Genomic DNA, 17,511 nt, shown 5'->3' with positions numbered 1-17,511 from the left:
ACCACATTGCAGCCTTGAACTCTCCATTCCAGCCCACGATCCAGCCAGTTCTGAGTCCCCAACCCCCATTTTCAGATGGGAGACCAGGGCTACAACTGAGCCTCTTTCTTCTTCTTAGCAGGGGGAGTGGGGCCCGTGCAGAAGTTTGTCACCTGGAGGCTGAGACGTGGTAATGCTTGCTTCCCCCCTCTGAGCCTGGTCTACAATAGAGCTGCAGATGGGGTGCATGTTGGGGGTGCCAAGGGACTTTGGGCTAAACTCATGGTTAAGCATGGGGTATCAGACAGATTGAGAGGTGCACATTAGGGGCAACTAAAACAATTGGACTATGCTTTCTAGAAATATAGGGTTACACATAGATATTAGGGTGCATTTTTTGAGGACTTGGAGCTTAAGCTGGGACTCCCAAAGACAGATTTTTGGGGAGATGAGGGAGGGGGCCTTTCTAGAACTCCAATGGGGACAGACTAGTATGACAGTACATATTCAGGGGGCCCAGGGGCTCTGGGCCAGGGCTCAACTAAGGAGCATACTGGGCTAGGGGTCTAGGATGGGGGCTGAAAGGCCTGAATTGGAACTCCAGTGATGGGCAGATTGCTGTGGGAGACCATGGTGGGGAACATCCGGGTTAGGCTGGGATTCCACCTGGGGAACCTGGGACCCTTAGCCAGTCTATTCTGGAGTCTGACCCCACTGAGGGGAGTCCCTGCCTTGGCTTCTGATGGCTCCTGTCTCCTTCATTGTATCCTTTTGCTCCCGCCCTGCAGACCGGGAGAGGGGTCGGGCTCTGCTCTCTGCCAGGTCTGGGAGCCCCTCCAGCCACCTGCCCAATGTGGATGAGCGGGTGCAGGCCTGGGAGAGCCGTCGGCCCCTGATTCAGGACCTGGCGCGGCGATTGCTGACCGATGATGAGGTGCTGGCTGTCACCCGCCACTGCTCCCGGGTGAGCCACCAGCCCACTCTCAGCCCCAGTACTTGGTCACTCAGTCACCCAACCCCTCACTCATTCAGGCCACTATCTGCTGGCCAGTATCTGGGTTTAACACTGTGAGCCCAGTGGTAAGTAAAGCAGAAGTCACCCCTGTGACATGGTTGCTCAGGAGTGCACACAGACACATGGACACACACACTGAGTTCACGGTCAGGAAGGAAAGATAGATAGTAACTAGAACCTAAGCACCCATAGAGACAAATCATGTGAAGTATTATGAAGGAAAAGGACATGAGAAAATAACCTGAGGCACAAACTAGACGGTGTGGTCTGGGAGGGCCTCCCAGAGGAGGTAATATTTAAGCTGAGGAGAGAAGAAGCCAGACCAGACAGGTGATGAGTTTGGGACCTCAGTCCCTGCAGTCACCTGCTTTGTTTTCTGTTCTCTTCGAAACCTCAGCCTTCCCCAGCTCATGGCTCCTTCCACTTCTGGGTCAGCCATCAGGCCTGGCCTCTCCCCTGTTACCCAAATAAGTAATCTTTTCTTCTCCCAACATACCCCAAGCCTCCCTCAATATCTACACTGTTTCTCACTGTTCCTTTCCACTTCAGACAGAAGCAGAAGTTCCCACCGTAGGGTCAAGGGTAGATTTGAGGGAGTCTTTGTAGCCTGAATGTTGGGGAGACTGTAGGAGGCACAGGTCACCCCCTCCAGGAGAACTGGAAGTCCCTCTCCTATCCTTCTGTCTCAAGAAGCCCCAGGTTTCCTGTGATGGGTTCCCTTATCTGCATCTGCATCAGTGCATGCGTGATCCTCTGTACCAGGGCAAACGGAAGAGTTTCAGGAAATTGTTTGTGGTTCCCCCCCACTCCCTCACCTTGGTCGGGGTGGGGCTGTGTTATGTCTGTGTGATGTGTACTTTTGTTTATCTGGGTTTGTGTTGACTTAACTACATAATTTGGGCTTCCCTGTTGGCTCAGTGGTGAAGAACCCAGCTGCCAATGCAGGAGACACAGGTTCCATCCCTGGGTCAGGAAGATCCCCTGGAGAAGGAAATGGCAACCCACTGCAGTGTTCTTGCTGGGAAATCCCCAGGACAGAGGAGCATGGCGGGCTACAATCCATGGGGTCGCAGAGTCGAGACTTTAGGGACTAAACAACAGCACTGTATGATCGTATCTGTGTGCATGTCACCTAGAGACTGATTCACAGTAATTCATTCATCCTTTTCCCAATGCTTGGTTTACAGCAGAGCTACATATGGAAATGCATGTTGGGGGCAGCTAAAGGCCTCTGGGCTAAATTCACTTGAGTGTCATGCTCAGCTTAGACTGCCAAGTGGGGCGGAGTGTACCAAGTCTTTGTAAGCCTGTGACTCTGGGCTCAGGCCACCAGGTGGAGCTCTGTGTCAGTTTCTTTGGATGCTGTTCCCCCATCCCTCTGCTCCTCCCACCGTGCCCAGACCAGGAAGACCTCTCCCAGAGCCCCGCAGCACCTAGGGAGCAATGCCCACCACCCAAGTCTGACCCAAGCCCCACCCATACCAAGAGATCAGACCTTTGGGGTAGTGTCCTGGCTGGAATGATTAGTAAAGCTCCCTTAAATGTGTGGTCCTGAACCCCAAGCCTCCCTTCTATCTCCCACTCTGAGCCATCTCCCCATCTCCTGACCAGGCATTATAAACTACCTCTCTGATCACTTTACAAACTCCCCAAACCCCCTTGCAGCCTCTTGTCTTTGGCAGAATAGAGTACAAGTTCCTTATCCTCACATTCAAGGCGCTCCCTGATTTGACTCCCCAGCTCACTGACCTCTGCTTTCCCATGGTCACCATATCATCTTCCCCGGGTATAACATGTAACATGATTTATACAGGTTACGACTGCGCAACTCTACGAGCACCACCTGCACTGTAGTCCCAACCCGCACAGCCTATATGGAGGCCCCTTCATGTACCCTGTGTGCATGTGTGTGTGTGTCCTCTGTCCTGCGTTTTCTGCATTGCAGGCGGATTTTTTACCCACTGAGCCATAGGGGAAGCCCTGTTAAACTTCTATGAACCCATTACTCCACACCACCCTTTCTTCTCAACTTTCTTGTATTTCTTTCATTTATCTGTAAGAGTCAGTGTAAATGCCACCACCTCCGTGAAGCTTACTCTGATCTTCCCACCCCCCTCGGAGACTCCCTCTGTGCCGTCGCCAGGGGTTTGTATTTTACTGGGGTTGGTGGCTCTTTGTCCTTGTGCCCCTACTGCCCGGTACAGGACCCGGCACTTAGTGGATGCTGAATGCAGGATTGTGGACTTGAAGTGTGTGCACATATGTCATTGGTTCTTTGCCATTACCTGCATCTCTCTCCAGACAAAAGGGGGTGTACTGTCGGTATGTGTATGTGTGAGTCCCTGCAACTTTGTGTGTGGTTAATTTCCAGCTATTTATGAATGTCTTGCTCTGGCCACCAGGGTGTGCTGTTTCCCAGTGTCCTGTGCTTGCCAGGGATGCTCTGTGTGTGTCCGTCGTGGCACTAGGGGGCGGTGTGCTATCCAAGTTGGGTGACTCCCAGTATTCAGATTGTCAGTTTGCGACGGCGGGGTGTGGCTGGAGGCATCCGGGCAGTGCCAGGCAGAAATGCCTCCACTGCCCTGGCTAAAGACTGGAGAGACTTTCTATAGGGCCACTCCTTCCCCAAACTCCCCATTCCAGCCTTGAACAAAGCCTAATTTGTCGGTCTGTATGCAGACACAAGCTGGGACAGCCAGGCACACAGCCTAGCCTTTGGCTCAAATTCCTTCCTTCAGCCAGGGAGGTGGGGGTGGGGAGGAGAGTCCACTCCCTGCATATCCTTTTCCGGTACAGTAGTAGGTAGGAGCCACATTTCTCAATTTTCAATTTCTCTTCACACTTCCTCATCTGTGTGGCCTGGGGCAAAGTCCTCTCTGAGCCTCAGTTCCCTCATCTGTAAAACAGGAATAACTGATGTCACCTCTCAAAGTGGGAGACCATGTGTAAAAGGCCTAGAAAAAGGCCTAAAGCTGTTACTGGTGTTGCTGTTACCGCTCTGTCATTATTATTGCACGTTCCGCCCAGTCACCGAGTAAGACCATCCTGTGGACAGCCCAGGTCTGGGGGAGAACCTTTCCTAAACATGGGGACCCCCGCATGTCCAGGCATGCCCCCTTACCGGGCTCTGGAGGTCCCTGCTGCTACCTGACCTGTGGTGCCTCTCTCTGCAGTACGTGCATGAGGGCGGCGTGGAGGACCTAGTGAGGCCCCTGCTGGCCATTCTGGACAGGCCGGCAAAGCTGCTGCTGCTGAGGGACATCAGGTGGGGAGGGCTTGGGGGCAGGGAGGGGACCCCCGATATCTACCCTAACCTCTCCAGGGTGGAAGCCCCTCCAGACCCCCCTGGAACTGAGCCCTGCCCACACCTCATCTCTTACCCTCCCCCAGGAGTGTGGTGGCCCCCACAGACCTGGGTCGCTTCGACAGCATGGTGATGCCTGTGGAGCTGGAGGCTTTTGAGGCCCTCAAGAGTCAGGCAGGTCAGCAGCCAGGGGGCAGGACTGAGGCTCCTGAGCCCCAAGTGGGGCTGGGGGTGGGGGGCCTCCCAGGGGAGAGGGGCAGAGATGCCTGGGCCCTTTCAGCTGTGTCCCTCAGGGAGCCTCGTTCCTAACCTGCTCTCCTCTCCAACCAGTTCGGCCTCCTGCCTTGAGACCCACCCGACAAGACACACGACCCAAGCGTCACCTCATCACCCCCGTGCCTGGTCAGTCAGAGTCCCAGAGCACAGGGAGGGGCACACCCCAGGGGGACTCGGGGAGGGAAAATGGGCGTTCCATCCCTGTTCCCACATAGGACTTCGTGGCTTCAGAGATACGTGTGGTGTGGTTCCCTGAAGGGAATCCCTCGTCTGCCAGGACCATTTTTATCACGTCCACTAACCATCTGTACTATTATTTACTTACTAATTGGTTTTAAAACCCACTCACTTGTTAAATCATCTCATTCTATGCAATAATCTCTGAGAAGTTACCAGCTTGGTGTGGGAGTCATATTTTTACTCAGACATGATAAGATAAAACTGTAACTATTCCAATAGAAAGTATTAAAATACTTTTGCAATAGAGCTGGGGCAGTGTTGTAACACTGCTGTAAGAGCACCCCCAGGTCTCCCTACCCCCACACAGTGAGGACTGGGCTCTGGCCAGGCAGTTTGGGCTGTTGAGGAGAGGGCGGCCTGACCTTGGCCCTCTTCCCCAGACAGTCGTGGTGGCTTCTACCTGCTTCCTGTGAACGGCTTCTCAGAAGAGGAAGATGATGGGGAGCTGAGGGAGCGGCTGGGGGGCCTCCAGGTCTCCCTGGGTGCCTCTGTCCCCTGCCACCCTCATAAAGGGATCCCCCCTCTCCAAGACGTGCCAGTAGATGCCTTTACCCCATGCCGAGGTGCCTGCACACCCCCTCCTCAGCCACCTCCCGTGGCTCCCCGGCCCCCAAGGCCTAACTGGCTGCTGACCGAACCGTTGACCCTAGAGGACCCTCGGCAGAGCCGGAGCCAGGGCCCAGCCCAGAGCCGCAGCCGGGGCCGAGGCAAGTCCCCCGGCCGCAGGCGTTCGCCATCCCCGGCACCCATCCCCACTCCCAGCACAGCCAATGGGCATTACCACAAGCCTCGGAAAGCCAGGCCCCCTCTGCCACGACCTATGGATGGGCAGGTGGCCAAGGCAGGGGGCGGTCAAGGGCCCTCTGAGAATGGAACTGGCAGGACAGCTGAGGAGACAGCCACGAAGGTCGCTAGTGGGGAGCTGAGGACGGTCACGCTGTCCAAGATGAAACAGTCCTTGGGTGAGTCCCGGCAGGACTGGGCCTGGTGGGGAGTGGGGGCTCAGGTGTGGGTGAGGTTGGTGGGCTTGGTTTTGGGGTGTGACTTGGGGACCTGGGACAAGGGAAAGAATCAGGGTATAGTTGGGAAGGTCTAAATTTGGGAGGCTTGGGGTTAGAGTGAGTTGAGGATGGAGTAGTAGTAGAATCTGGGGGTTGGCTTGGGGGGCTCTCTATTTGGGGATGGGTCCTGGGTTCTCCAGGGAGCTCTAGGCTTTAGGCATGTGGCTGCACTGTCACCCAGCATTTCTCCCTCTCACTAGGCATCAGCATTTCTGGGGGCATTGAGTCCAAGGTACAGCCCATGGTGAAGATAGAAAAGATCTTCCCCGGGGGCGCCGCCTTCCTCAGTGGGGCCCTTCAGGTGGGTGAAGGGCACCCAGACCCACTCTTTAGGCCCAGATCTGAATTCTGGCAGGGGGCAGGACCAGTGCATGCTCATCTTCCAGCCAGACATGTGTAGACTAGGTCGTGGGAGGAGGCTTGGAGCAGGGGGTTAACCTGCAGGTTGAGCAGACCTAGGGGAAAATCTGTGCCCTTATGCCAGCCTGGGCCTGAGGGTGGCCCATCCTGTTCCACCCCTAGCCCCAAGGGACAAAAGGCCATTGTCTGTGCCCCACCCTGCCCCCATCGGGCTCCGGGCACAAAAGTCCCATTGTCCATCCCCTCCGCCCAGTTGGGGAGGAGTGTCCCAGCTGGTGGAGGTGAGAGGTTGGGGGTGGGGTGGGGTTGACCTGAGGAGGGAGGTCTGTGATTCTCCCACCCCCATCCCAGGCTGGCTTCGAGCTTGTGGCCGTGGATGGAGAGAGCCTGGAGCAGGTGACGCACCAGCGGGCAGTAGATACCATCCGCCGGGCTTATCGAAACAAGGCTCGGGAGCCCATGGAGCTTGTGGTCAGGGTCCCCAAGCCTGGCCCACTGCCCTTGCCCTCTGACTCGTCAGCCCTCAATGAACAGCGGCTTCCTGCTGACCATTCCCCTGCCCACTGACCCCTTGATGGCACTCCAGCTGCCTCCCAGAACTTCCCATTAATGCCCTTCCCACCCAAACCCAGACCCCTCCTGCTGACGCCGGGCTTCTCCAGCTGACCCCAAGCCCAGGCCTCTCTCCAAGCCTCCTGCCTCCTGATACTAATCCCAGGTTCTCTTCAGTTATCCCGTAACTCTTCCCACTGACCTCGGAGAATCCTCCTGCCATCCCCCAGACCTTACCTACTAATCTCTTTAGGCTTCAGGAACCTCCCACTCCTGCCTGCCTTGCTTTCTCCACACCGGTGGCTCAGATCCCCTCCCTCGCGTCTCCCTCCCCAGTTGTCACTAAGGCTCTACCTGTTCCAGATAAACTCAGTGTCAAGGACAAGGTGCTACTGGGTAGTCGTGTCACCAGCTCACTGCCCCCAACTTCCCAAGACAGGAAGGGGACACCCAGGGTCTGGAGTTGGGGATTGGTATGCACTTTCTCATGATTCCCCGAAGCAGTGAGGGACAGGGACTTTCAGAGATGGCCCTCCACGGGGTCACCACATCCAGCCCCCAGCCCCAAGCAGTGTTCTGTTCAAGGGAGAGGAAGGTCTTTTCTCGTTTCTCAAACCCTGAGAGCCCATTTCATGTTTTAGTCCACTAGGACCTCAGATTTTCTACTGGATTTGCCCTTCCCCATCACCCTTTCCCTACCGAAGATCTCTGTGAGGGGTATGGGGATAGCCATCAAATAAAAGGGCACGGAGGTCAAGCAAGTTCCCCTAATCTTTATCCACCACACTCATCTTTTTTTAAAAACAAAAAATTTTTAATTTTTTTCTTTGGGTTTGTACAAGAAATTTACAATGTGAAAAATATACAAGTGAAAAACGAGGCCAAAAACCTGGGTGTGGGGAGGGGCCACTTGGTCACAAACACAAATAAACATTTCTGAGTTCTTCCTTTGGTCTGACTACAGCCCCCTCTCCCCAGGAGAGGGGGTGCAGAGCTGGGACCTGGAGATCAGACCCCAGTCCCAGCCCTGTCCCCCAAAATGGGCAGGGTTGGGGGGCAGGCACATCTGGAGCAGCTGGCGCTATCTGGCTCGCTCTGGCTTTGGGATGGTGGGGAGAACGTGGAGATGAGGGAGCCCCTTCCTTTTCCGAGACCCCTGGCTGAGTGGGCTGGGAGCGCTGGGGGTGTGTGGGGTTGGCAAAGTAGCAATGGCAGTATTTGGGGAGTGAATGAAATAGGTCAAGTGAGTAGGAGCCTTTGGGTGACAGTGAACACAGGAACCTTCAGGGAATCTGATCCAAGTCATCGGGCAGCCTTGAGTCCTTGGCAGAGGCCCAGAGACCTGTATCCCAGGGACTAAGGCCCTTGGGCCCTCAGACTTTGAGGCCCTCAGTGGATCTGAGGCTACTGCCTGCTTTCAGGAGACCTCCGTGCAGAAGGGGGTGCTAAGGCCCTAGATTTCGGTGGCAGTGATCTCCTCCAGGCAGATGCAGGGTGCTGGCTCTGCCAGGCCCAGGTCCGCGAGTTCCCGGGCCTCCAGCTCCAGACTGAGCTGCTGCAGCTCCTGCTCCAGCTGCCGGTTACGTCGGTACATCTGGATGTAGTTGTGCTGCAGCTGCTTCTGGTAGCGGATCACCTGCTCCTTCTCTGCCTGCCAGGCCAGCCGCTCCCCCTCGAAGCTGTCCCGCTGCTCCTCACCTCGCCGCCGCTCCCGCTGTAGCTCCGCCCGGAGCCGCTCCACCTGGGCCCGCAGGCTGCCCCCGACCCCGGCGGCGGCCCGCTGTGCCTTGGCCTCATCACTCTCTGCCAGGAGGAATGGGTCAGCAGTGGCAGGTGGCACAGGGGGTTCCCGGAGTCCGGCAGCCTCACTGTCCAACTGCCCAGCTTTCTCCCGCAGCCGCTCAGCCTCTTGACGGTGCCGCTGCAGCTCCTGGGAACAGGCCTCCAGCTCCAGCTCCCGTGTCCGGGCCGCCTCCTGGAGGCCCCGTGCCCGGCCCTCACTGACCCGAAGCGCTGCCCGGGCCTCCCGCAGTGCCACTCGCAGGGCCACCAGCTCGCTGCCCTTCTGTACCAGCTCTGACTGAGATTCCTTCAGTTGCTGCTTCAGCAGGGAGATCTCACCTGACTTCTGGCACACCTAGGGGTAGGAGACAGTTGGAAAAGACGGTGAGAAGGTTCTCCCAGGTGGCCAGGCCCTGACATCAAGCTGGGCATTTGGGGAGAGGCAGTATGATCACTGTACCTATTTTACAGATGAAGACACTGAGGCAGCTATTCATTGGCTAAGGTGGAATATAGACCCAGATCTTCTGGTTTCAAAGCTGGGGTCTTTAAACCATCATGAAGCAGCAGCTTCATGCAGGTTTGGCAGGAGTGGAAGCAGCAAAGGGCAGTGCCTGCATTTCCAGTTGGGAGGCACTACAGTATCTTGATGAAAAGCATAGACACTGGAGCCAGACTGCCTGGGTTCAGATCTCAGCTCCGCCACTGTGTGTGGAGTGTGATCTCAGGCTCCATCCCTTCTGGGTCTCATTTTCCTCACCGATGAAATGAGGGTGTGAACAGCACCCAACTCACAGGGTTATTACAAGGATTAGATGATACTCTATGTTACTTGCTTGAGTAGCAGTACCTGTCAAGGAGTAAGCACTACATTCTCATTCTTACTACTGGTGGGAAGGCAGTGGATGGGAATGTCACTAGCTACCTGAGCACTTAGAGCAGAGCCATGAGGAGACCAAATGTGAAGGCCCCCAAGGAGACCCATACCCAGAAAGGGAGGTCAGAGTGGGGAGCCTCATCTCACAAAGGTGAGGAAGGAGAGGCCCTCTGGGGATGGCAGGTGAGGGGATGTGGCTGGGCCCCTCCTTTCAAGGCTTACCCTTCACTGAAGGCCCTGCTCCCTGCCCCTCCTGGTACAGCTCACCTCCCACTTGGTCTCCTCTAGCCGTGGCCCGAGCTCCCGTTGTTCCCGCTCGAAGGCCGCGCAGCGCCGCTCCAGCTGCTCACGTTCCTGCAGCAGCTGCGCAAAGTCGTCCTGTAGCTGCCGCTTCTCCTGCTGCAGCTGGAACACCTGAAGCTGCAGCAGCTGTTGGGCCCGCTGGGCCCGGGCCACGCCATCCTCTCGCAGAGCCTCTCGCTCACGGGGCCAGTGCCGCTGCCGCTCCTCGTACACCTGTGGGCGAGAGGGCAGGCCTGGGTCCTGGAGGCTTCCCCACACCTCGAACCCTGGCCACCCCCAGCGCCCCAGTCACCAACTGCCCTGGTGGCCCACTGTCCTGGGCTCAGGGAAGATGGATTCAACAGTGACAATAATTAGGATACCAACAACTACTTTTATGAAAAGAAAGACAACAACAATAGCAAGCATGTGTGTGGCACTTCCCAGGTGCCAGGCATTGATCTAAGCACTTTACACCCTTCACCCTGCTTAATCCTCAATGATAACCCTCAGGCCAGGAATATCCCCATTTATGGTGAGTAAACTGAGGCTCAGTACAACTGAGTAACGTGCTCAATCAAGGCTGAAAGACAGTATATGGTGGTGCCGTGTCAACCACTCTACAGTTTAAGCCAGACAGCTGGGTGGGGATGGGGGTCACCAGCCCAACACCTGCCTCTTAGCAGACAGAAATGCATCTTGTATGCCCAGCACCTGTGGATGTCCTGCCATGCCACCCCCATCACTGCCACTGACCACACCTGGCACATGGTCACCTCACTCTCGTCCAGACTGTCCCGCAGCTGCTGCAGCTCTGCCTCCCGGTCTCGGAGCTTTCCTTCCAGGACACAGTGCAGCAGGGCCTCGTCCGAAGGGGGTGGAGGGGGTGGGGGCGGTGGTGGGGAGCGTTCCCCACAAGAGCTGCTGTCAGGGGAGGCCCGGGGACCGCTGCCCAAGAGCCCCCCAGCCAAGCGACCACCCAGGGAGCCTGTGCTCTTGCTGGAAGAAGATCGGCCGCTGTCTGAGTGGGAGGGCCCGGTGGGAGCTCCTCGGGCTGGCCCCGGCAGGGCGCCCCGCCCAGGGCCGTGGGAGGGCAGGTGCCCGCCTGGGGAGTTGGTAGCCGGCTCGGCACCCCCGGTGCTGTAAGTGGGCAAGCTGGACAATGAATTTCGGCCGGAGTCAGACAGAGTCCCCGACGGGCAGCCGCTGGCCCAGCCACTCAGTATCAGGGGTTTGTCAGCAGCCGAGGAGGAGGAGGAAGAGGAGGAGGAGGCCGGGCCCCCAAACAGCTGCGTTAGGCTGCCTTGGCTCCCCGACGGTCCGGTGGCCCGAGGACCCAGGAAGCTAGGTAGGGATGGTACCCCTCGAGGTTTGGGCAGCACTGGCTTGAAGGCTGTTGGGCGGATCACAATTTTCTCCATGTTCTGAAATGAGGTGCCATTTGACAATAGGGATGAGCCGCCCAATCTCTCAAAGCCCTTATCACACTCCCTGCCCTCCCATCTGGGGCCCCCAATCCCCATATAGTAATAACAATTGCTACCACTGGCTGAGGGCCTCCTGTGTCAGCTTTACTTACGTCAGGCAACTTAAAATGTACTTCTCAGGTCATTACAAAATCCATGCAAGCAAAATATTATCAGTATTGCATACAGAGATGAGGAAATGGAGGCTGAGGGAGTTACAGGCCTTGCTCCAATGCAAACACATAGCAGCTATATAAAACAGTATTTCTAAGAAGCTAACATTTATTGAGTACCTATTATGTGCCAGGTACTAGGCTAAACACTTTACACATATTATTAGATTTAATTCTCACAACAATCCTATGAGAGTTGACCTGTTACCTCCATTTTACAAACACAGAAGCTGAGGCTCAGAAAGGTTAAATGACTTCCCTGAGTGAGGTAGAGCTGGGGTGAGAACCCAAGTCTGGTGAATCTGGAGCCCATACTCCTTCCTATAAATAGATCTCCAAATTTCAGCTTCTCCAGGGGACCTCTGGTTCCACCCAGACCCTCAAAGGAAGGGCTGGTCCTCACCTTCTCTAGCTTTCCAGAGACAGGGATGAGCTTTGGTGGGGGACCACGGAGGTGGGCATTGCGTGCCCGCTGCTCTCGGGCATCTTCAAGGTCACTGCTTGGGCTGGGGGGTGACTCTGTCCGGAAGTCCTCGTTGATGTAGGTAAAGTTGGTACCAGGGACAGCCTTCCTGGGGGGCACAGCTGGGCACAGTGGCTCCTGTGCCTCGTAGCCACCCCGCAGCAGCCCATCCTGCTGGCGGAAGAAGGTGGGTCCAGGGGGACCATGGTGGCGAGGAGGAGCCGGCCCCCCAGGGCAGGGCCGGCCTGAGATGAGGCTGCTCACGCTGCCCATGGCTGGAGCTTGTTGGGCAGTAGCGGCCTCAGGAGCGGGTTCCAGGGGCACTGGCAGTGTCTGCACAATGGCCATGGCAGCAGAGGCTCAGGCCTGGCCAAGGGCCTCCAGGGAAACCTGTGAGCAGGGAAGTGGCATCAGAGTCTCCCCATCTTGAGCTCCCTCCCTGTATGAAGTCCTGAGTCCCTCCTGGTCCTTAGTCTCAGGTCAAACAGTCCACCCAACATCAGTGAAAAACACTGATATCCTCCCCCTAACACACCCTCTCTTGCATCTTGGCAAGAACTTCCATCCTCCCTGGGCCCCAGACCACTGCCCAATTCTGGTCTGAATAGGGCTGAGGACAGAATCTATCAAGTAGGGATGATGAGGGGATGGGGGTCCCACAGAGGCCAGGAATCAGGGAGGGAGCCCTCTGTACCAGCTCCTGGCACTGGTCCCTGTTTCCCTGGGACAGGTGGACTCATTAGATGCAGTCTGGGCAAACTCAGGGGTGCAGCAGCAACTCAAATGGTAATTAGGGAACAAAGAGCTAAGGCCAGGCAGTGCCCAGCCTCACCCAGCTGGGCCTCAGTTTCTCCCAGACAGAGAGGTGGCAAGGGTGGAGCTGGTCAAACAAGAACCAGAGCTCTTAGGAAGCCCACAGGTGCCCTCTGGGGTCTCCTGCCTCCCAGAGGTGGATGCAGGCTCATGCCTATTTCCATGACAATTCCTAGCCTCACAGCACCCAATCAGTCAGGCCTAAAGAAGCCTCTACAGGCCCACTGCCAACCTCTATGAAACCTTTTAGCTTTTGACATTCCCCAGAGTAACTCCAAAGGGATGAGAATAGAGGCTCTACCATCACCTCTGGCAGCTGCTCCAGGGAAGAGGGCTCCACCTCCCCAGGCCCTGCTCCTTCCTGGAAGGGGATAGCAAGCCTCCACCCGGAACTCCCTCCCTAGTCCTGAGGATGAAGACCAGGGCTCAGGCATCTGCTGAAGTCATCATGCAGAGCGGGGGCCAAGAAGTGGACAGAGAACTGCGTAGGAGTAGGAGTGTATGCATTTTACTTATTTGTGCGTGTGAAACTGTGCACAAGAACATGAGCACTGTGTGTGAAAACATGAGTGTATGTGAGTACACGTATGCTTGGATAGATATATCAATACATTCAGATATATACATGCATGTATACATGAAATCATATGGGCATACCTTACAAAAATCTGTGCAGCTCTCAGAAAGTATGTGAAAATTATAAATGCATACATCAGTGAATCTTTGATGTATGAGTGTGACTATGTCAGAGAATGGTTTGATGTCCATTCATATATACATGAGTTTCTGTATCCGACACAAGTGTGTGAATGGGAAATAGTGCACAAGTGTGTAAAGAGTGTTGTGTGTGTATGTGAGAGGGTGAGAGTCTGGGTGGCACGCAGGGCCAAATGGGTGAGTGGGAGCCCGGTTTTTGTCACTCACTGGAGTGTGTGGAGAGGAGAGACACATTATCTTTGCTTGATCTGCTCTCCTTCATTCTTGCTTGTGTTCCATTAAGTCCACCCTCCCCCACTTCCCCGCTCAAGTCAAAAGATCTGGAGGTGTCCAGACTGAGGGAGGAGGAGCTGGGAGCCAGGGGTGGGGGTGACTGGTGCCCTCGGAGCAGGGGTGGGGATTGAGTCCACCCCACAAGTGCCAGTCCTGAGCAAAGCCGATAGAACACCCCCTCCTCTGCCCTCTCCCAGACCATCCAGGGCATGCAGGAAACCGCCGGGAAGGGGCTTCCCCTAAGGCGCCAAGAAGGCTGGCATCTCGGTGTGTTTCCCCACTTCAGTGAGCACAGAGAAAGTGGAAACTGAGGGGAGGAGACAGAGAGATTCAGACAGGGGCCCAAAGGACGGGAGACAAAGACGAAGAGCGGCTCCAGGGCCAGGCGGACCCAGTGAGCCGGGGTCCCCGCGAAGCCAGGGGCCGCTAAACCAAGAGACGCTGAGCTGGGCCCTGAGCGCCAGACACCCACGGAGCCAAAGCCAGGCGCCTGGAAAGCCAGGCCCAGCCAGCCTGGCTCCCGCTCTTGGAGCCCGAGAGAAGGAGGGGCAAGTGGAGGCTCCATTTTGAGAAATGCGTTTGTGGCTGTGGGAAGGGAACCCCTCGCACTCCCCAACATCCTTGAGAAACCGCTCCGGTACAGCACACACTGCCCTGCTCGGTGGGCCGGGGGCGGTTGAGGGCTGGATGCAGCCGGGGCCCGAGGGAGGTCTGGCCGAGGTCCGAGTTTCCCACAGACCTGTTTTGGGGGCAGAAGAGTTCGGGAAAGTCTCCCCCTCACCAAACTCCAGGACCATCCAGCGGGATCAAGTCTGAGATCACGAGTTTCCATTACGAGACAGGAAGCCGGAGCCCCCAATCCGCCCTCCGGAGTTCACCCCCCTCCTTCCGCCTCTTCCAGAAAGTGGGGGCAGCTGTGGAATGCCGCCTCCCCACGGGACCTCCGCCGCGCAGAAGTTGGGGGCGCCCCCAGGTCGCCTCCCAGCCCCGACCCCCCCTCACCTCCACCGCGCCGCTCCATGCTCAGCCCCGGGCCGCCCCCAGCGCTCCACAGGCGCGCCGCCCGGCTCCAGCCTGCCGCGCGCGGCCACTCGGAGCGGCCCGGTACGACCCGGCCCCGCCTCCGCGGCGCCCCCGGCCCGGCCTGGCCCCCGCCCGGCCCAAGTGGGCGGTGCAGCGCGGGGGAGGGTCCGAGGGGTGACCCCGCCCCCGGGGCGCGGACACGCGCAGGCACCCGGCGTCACGCGTGTCCGGCGGGGCGCACGCTGGAGCGACGCAGCGGGGCTCAGATTCCCTCCCTCCGAGGCGCGATGGCTGTATGTCTGGGGCTCGGCCGGCTCAAGACTAGGCGGCGGCGGGTCACCCTCTACCCTTACTTGGGCCGCGGGGCCAGCAGCAGCTGGTCATTGTTCGAGCACAAAGGGACAGGCGCCGCGGCAGCCGCCCTTCCCCCTCCGCTCCTCTAGTCGATGCCTCACCCCCAGGCACACTCTCCGGCTTCAGAGTACAGAGAGGGAGGTTGGGGGTAACCTAACCCCCAACTCTGGGCCCTGCGTCCCGGAACAAGTCAGGGGCCGACGCTTGGTGGGTGCTTGCCCCACCCCCAGCGGCTTGCAGAAGGCACACTAGGATTTGCGGAGGCGACGCCACCTGGCGGCCCGTTCGGAGAACACACCCAGCTACCCCCAACCTTGTCTCCCCAGTGCGGTACTCCCTCTCCGGAGAGCCCAGGCCTTCCTCGAGCGCGGTTTTTTTCTCCCCAACCTTCCTTCAGGCTCCTTTGCGCCAAACCTTCCTTTGCTAAGAGGTCAATGCTCAGAGAGAGACGTCCGCTGGCCCCCAAAAGTCACCCCAGTGGGTGAGCTGGTCCAAACCCACAGGCCAAGCTTACGCCAGCCTCACAGCAGACAACGTTCCAGTCTTCTCAGGGTCAGGGATACTCTCACCCTCTGGCAAACAACACAATCTAAACACCCACACGACCTTTCCCACACTCAGTCTCAGACACAATCACTCAGTCTGTCTGGTCCATCAGAAGGTTCCATGTCCCTTCTTGCCATAATCAGGCCAACTCACAGAGATACACTCGGTATCACGGCTAGTTGTGCACAAGCTTTCACAGCTTAAGTTCCTTTGTACCCAGTCACAATCTTGACTATACTTGTCTCCCAAGCATTTTTCACACTATGACAGTCTTTTTCACAGTCACAAAGACAACTTCTTAAACATACACGTCGTATTTCACAAACATTTTATCACACAGACTTTCCCATAGGGGTCTCTGTGACCTAACCAGGTCAGCTGACGCCCGCATCCCTGGGCAAGCACAGCCTCCTGCCCCCTAACCCCGCCCCCCAGAACTAAGGCCTGCCAGAGCTCCTCTGCCCCAGGAAGGAGCATTCCCCCCGCACCCCCACCCTTCCAGGCCACAGCCTGGCCGGCTCTCAGTTCTATTTTTAGCTCCATGGAAAGAGTTGTTTTCTTTCTTTTTCCCTGGAAAGGGAAACATAGCCCAGCCACCCTCAGGCTCACCCTAGACCCTCTTGCCTCACAAATACACACTGAGCCCCACCCCCATAGAGACCCCCTCTTCTGGCCTTGCCCTGATCCCAGCCTCCTGGGGCACCAGGAGCCTCCTCCCCTTTCTGGCAGCCTGCCCAGAAGCTCAGGCAGCAGCTGGGCTCAGCGTGTGTGTAGGGGGGGCGGGGTGAGGGGTAGGGGGGGAGAAGGAGGCCGAGGGCCGCTGCCCACTCTCATTCGCTGAGGGGAGGGGGCCGTGCTCCCTTCTATCAGAGGGAGATAGGCCCACTCTGGTATAGAGAGGATGTGTACGGTCATGCATTCTCTGGGGAAGGGGGACTCCTACTCTTGCATGAGTGGGCTTTCTGCTCCTACTTTGAGGGGAGGAGCTCCCAGTTCCGCAAGGAGGAGTGTAGTAAGAAAGGGGACCCACAGGCGCTCGCGCAGCTGCTCCCCGGGGCTGGAGGTCCCGGAGGAGGCTGCTGTACACTGCCAGAATTGCGCTCCCCTCGGGTATCTTCAGGAATGGGGGCAACATGTTCCGGGGAAGGAAGGTGAGGAGCCCAGGTAACCAGCCCAACAGTCTCTTGTCCTCCTGCGCTACGCCAACTCCAGGGGGCGTTGTGCTCCCATTCCTGGGGAAGGGCTTATCCCCTCCAGGTGGAGAATGGAATACAGCCCGGCAAGGTATCTTTCAAACTCGCTTAGTACTGGGGAGGGAGGTTCCCGCCGCGAGGCTCCCCCGGTACAGCCCACGGGTCTGCGAAGCGATCACGTGCTCAACGCCTGTTTACGTCTTAGTCTTCACCTGCGGGCAGCAGGGAAGCCGGAACCTCCGGAGGCGTCCCATCTGGCCCGCCCCCGTCCGCGGTCACTGGGAGGCCCTTTTCTCCCACCCTCGTCAAGTACGCGACGGCAGCACACACTGCCCGCTGGGGGTCCGCGCGGGCCAGCCGGGCTCATCCGCCGACAGCAAGCGAAACTCACTAGGCGCGTCCGCCCCGCAGTGCACGTGTTTTCGGGTGTCTCCAGCACGCGCGTGGGTCTATGTACACGCGTGTGTGCGCCCGTCGGTGTGAGTTTTCGTGTAGGTTCCCTGTTCAGACTCTTCGCCCGCGGCCCCTGGACTGCGGGGCCTGTCTCTTCACCCCAATCCCCCGCTTCCCGGGATCGGGAAAGTTCACTCCGGGGCGGGGGTGTGCAGGAGGCGAGAGTTCCTACACCGCCGCGGCGCCCCCACTCACTCACCCAGCGCTACCTGAACCGCCGTTCCAGCTCCCGCCGGGCTCCTGACCCAGGGCCGGCACGTCCTGGCCGCAGATCCGCCGGCTCCCCAGCGCGCTCGCCCGGGCTTGGTG

At 57.6% G+C, this 17,511-nt stretch overlaps 2 protein-coding genes across 8 annotated transcripts in view; one reads left to right on the top strand and one right to left on the bottom strand.

Annotated features, from left to right (window-relative positions):
- PDZD7 (PDZ domain containing 7) overlaps window positions 1–7,731 on the top strand; it is a 21,131-nt gene extending 13,400 nt beyond the window's left edge. The window contains exons 11-18 of the mRNA XM_061403155.1: window positions 119–169; window positions 768–943; window positions 4,168–4,259; window positions 4,385–4,476; window positions 4,629–4,700; window positions 5,195–5,776; window positions 6,076–6,176; window positions 6,587–7,731. Of these exons, the coding sequence (XP_061259139.1) occupies window positions 119–169; window positions 768–943; window positions 4,168–4,259; window positions 4,385–4,476; window positions 4,629–4,700; window positions 5,195–5,776; window positions 6,076–6,176; window positions 6,587–6,802 (1,382 nt within the window). The 3' untranslated portion in view covers window positions 6,803–7,731. The remainder of the gene's footprint in view (window positions 1–118; window positions 170–767; window positions 944–4,167; window positions 4,260–4,384; window positions 4,477–4,628; window positions 4,701–5,194; window positions 5,777–6,075; window positions 6,177–6,586) is intronic.
- On the bottom strand, window positions 7,580–17,511 carry LZTS2 (leucine zipper tumor suppressor 2). Of its 7 annotated transcripts, none has more exons than XM_061403162.1 (5): window positions 17,412–17,511; window positions 11,771–12,220; window positions 10,490–11,152; window positions 9,714–9,962; window positions 7,580–8,924 (listed from the first exon to the last, which is right to left on the bottom strand). In XM_061403162.1, the coding sequence occupies exons 2-5, from the start codon at window positions 12,176–12,178 to the stop codon at window positions 8,241–8,243; spliced, it is 2,004 nt and encodes a 667-aa protein (XP_061259146.1). In that variant the 5' UTR covers window positions 12,179–12,220; window positions 17,412–17,511; the 3' UTR covers window positions 7,580–8,240. The 7 variants fall into 7 exon arrangements, with proteins under 7 accessions (XP_061259146.1, XP_061259150.1, XP_061259147.1 ...); XM_061403166.1 differs by having other exon boundaries at window positions 10,505–11,152; window positions 17,402–17,506; XM_061403163.1 differs by having other exon boundaries at window positions 17,402–17,505.

This window comes from Bos javanicus, chromosome 26, assembly GCF_032452875.1.
Source record: "Bos javanicus breed banteng chromosome 26, ARS-OSU_banteng_1.0, whole genome shotgun sequence".
In the NCBI taxonomy this organism is placed as follows: Eukaryota; Metazoa; Chordata; class Mammalia; order Artiodactyla; family Bovidae; genus Bos; species Bos javanicus.
The sequence above is the reverse complement of the archived record's forward strand: the minus strand, read 5'-3'. Positions and strand labels throughout refer to the sequence as shown.

What these genes read in the sequence shown, in the direction of transcription:
- LZTS2 (XM_061403162.1), bottom strand. Translation starts at nt 12,178, where the DNA reads ATGGCCATTGTGCAGACACTGCCAGTGCCCCTGGAACCCGCTCCTGAG. An exon ending in GTGAGGTGACCATGTGCCAG is followed by an intron (nt 9,963 to 10,489) that starts GTGTGGTCAGTG and finishes TCTCGCCCACAG; the next exon opens with GTGTACGAGGAGCGGCAGCG. An exon ending in TAGAGGAGACCAAGTGGGAG is followed by an intron (nt 8,925 to 9,713) that starts GTGAGCTGTACC and finishes TCCTACCCCTAG; the next exon opens with GTGTGCCAGAAGTCAGGTGA.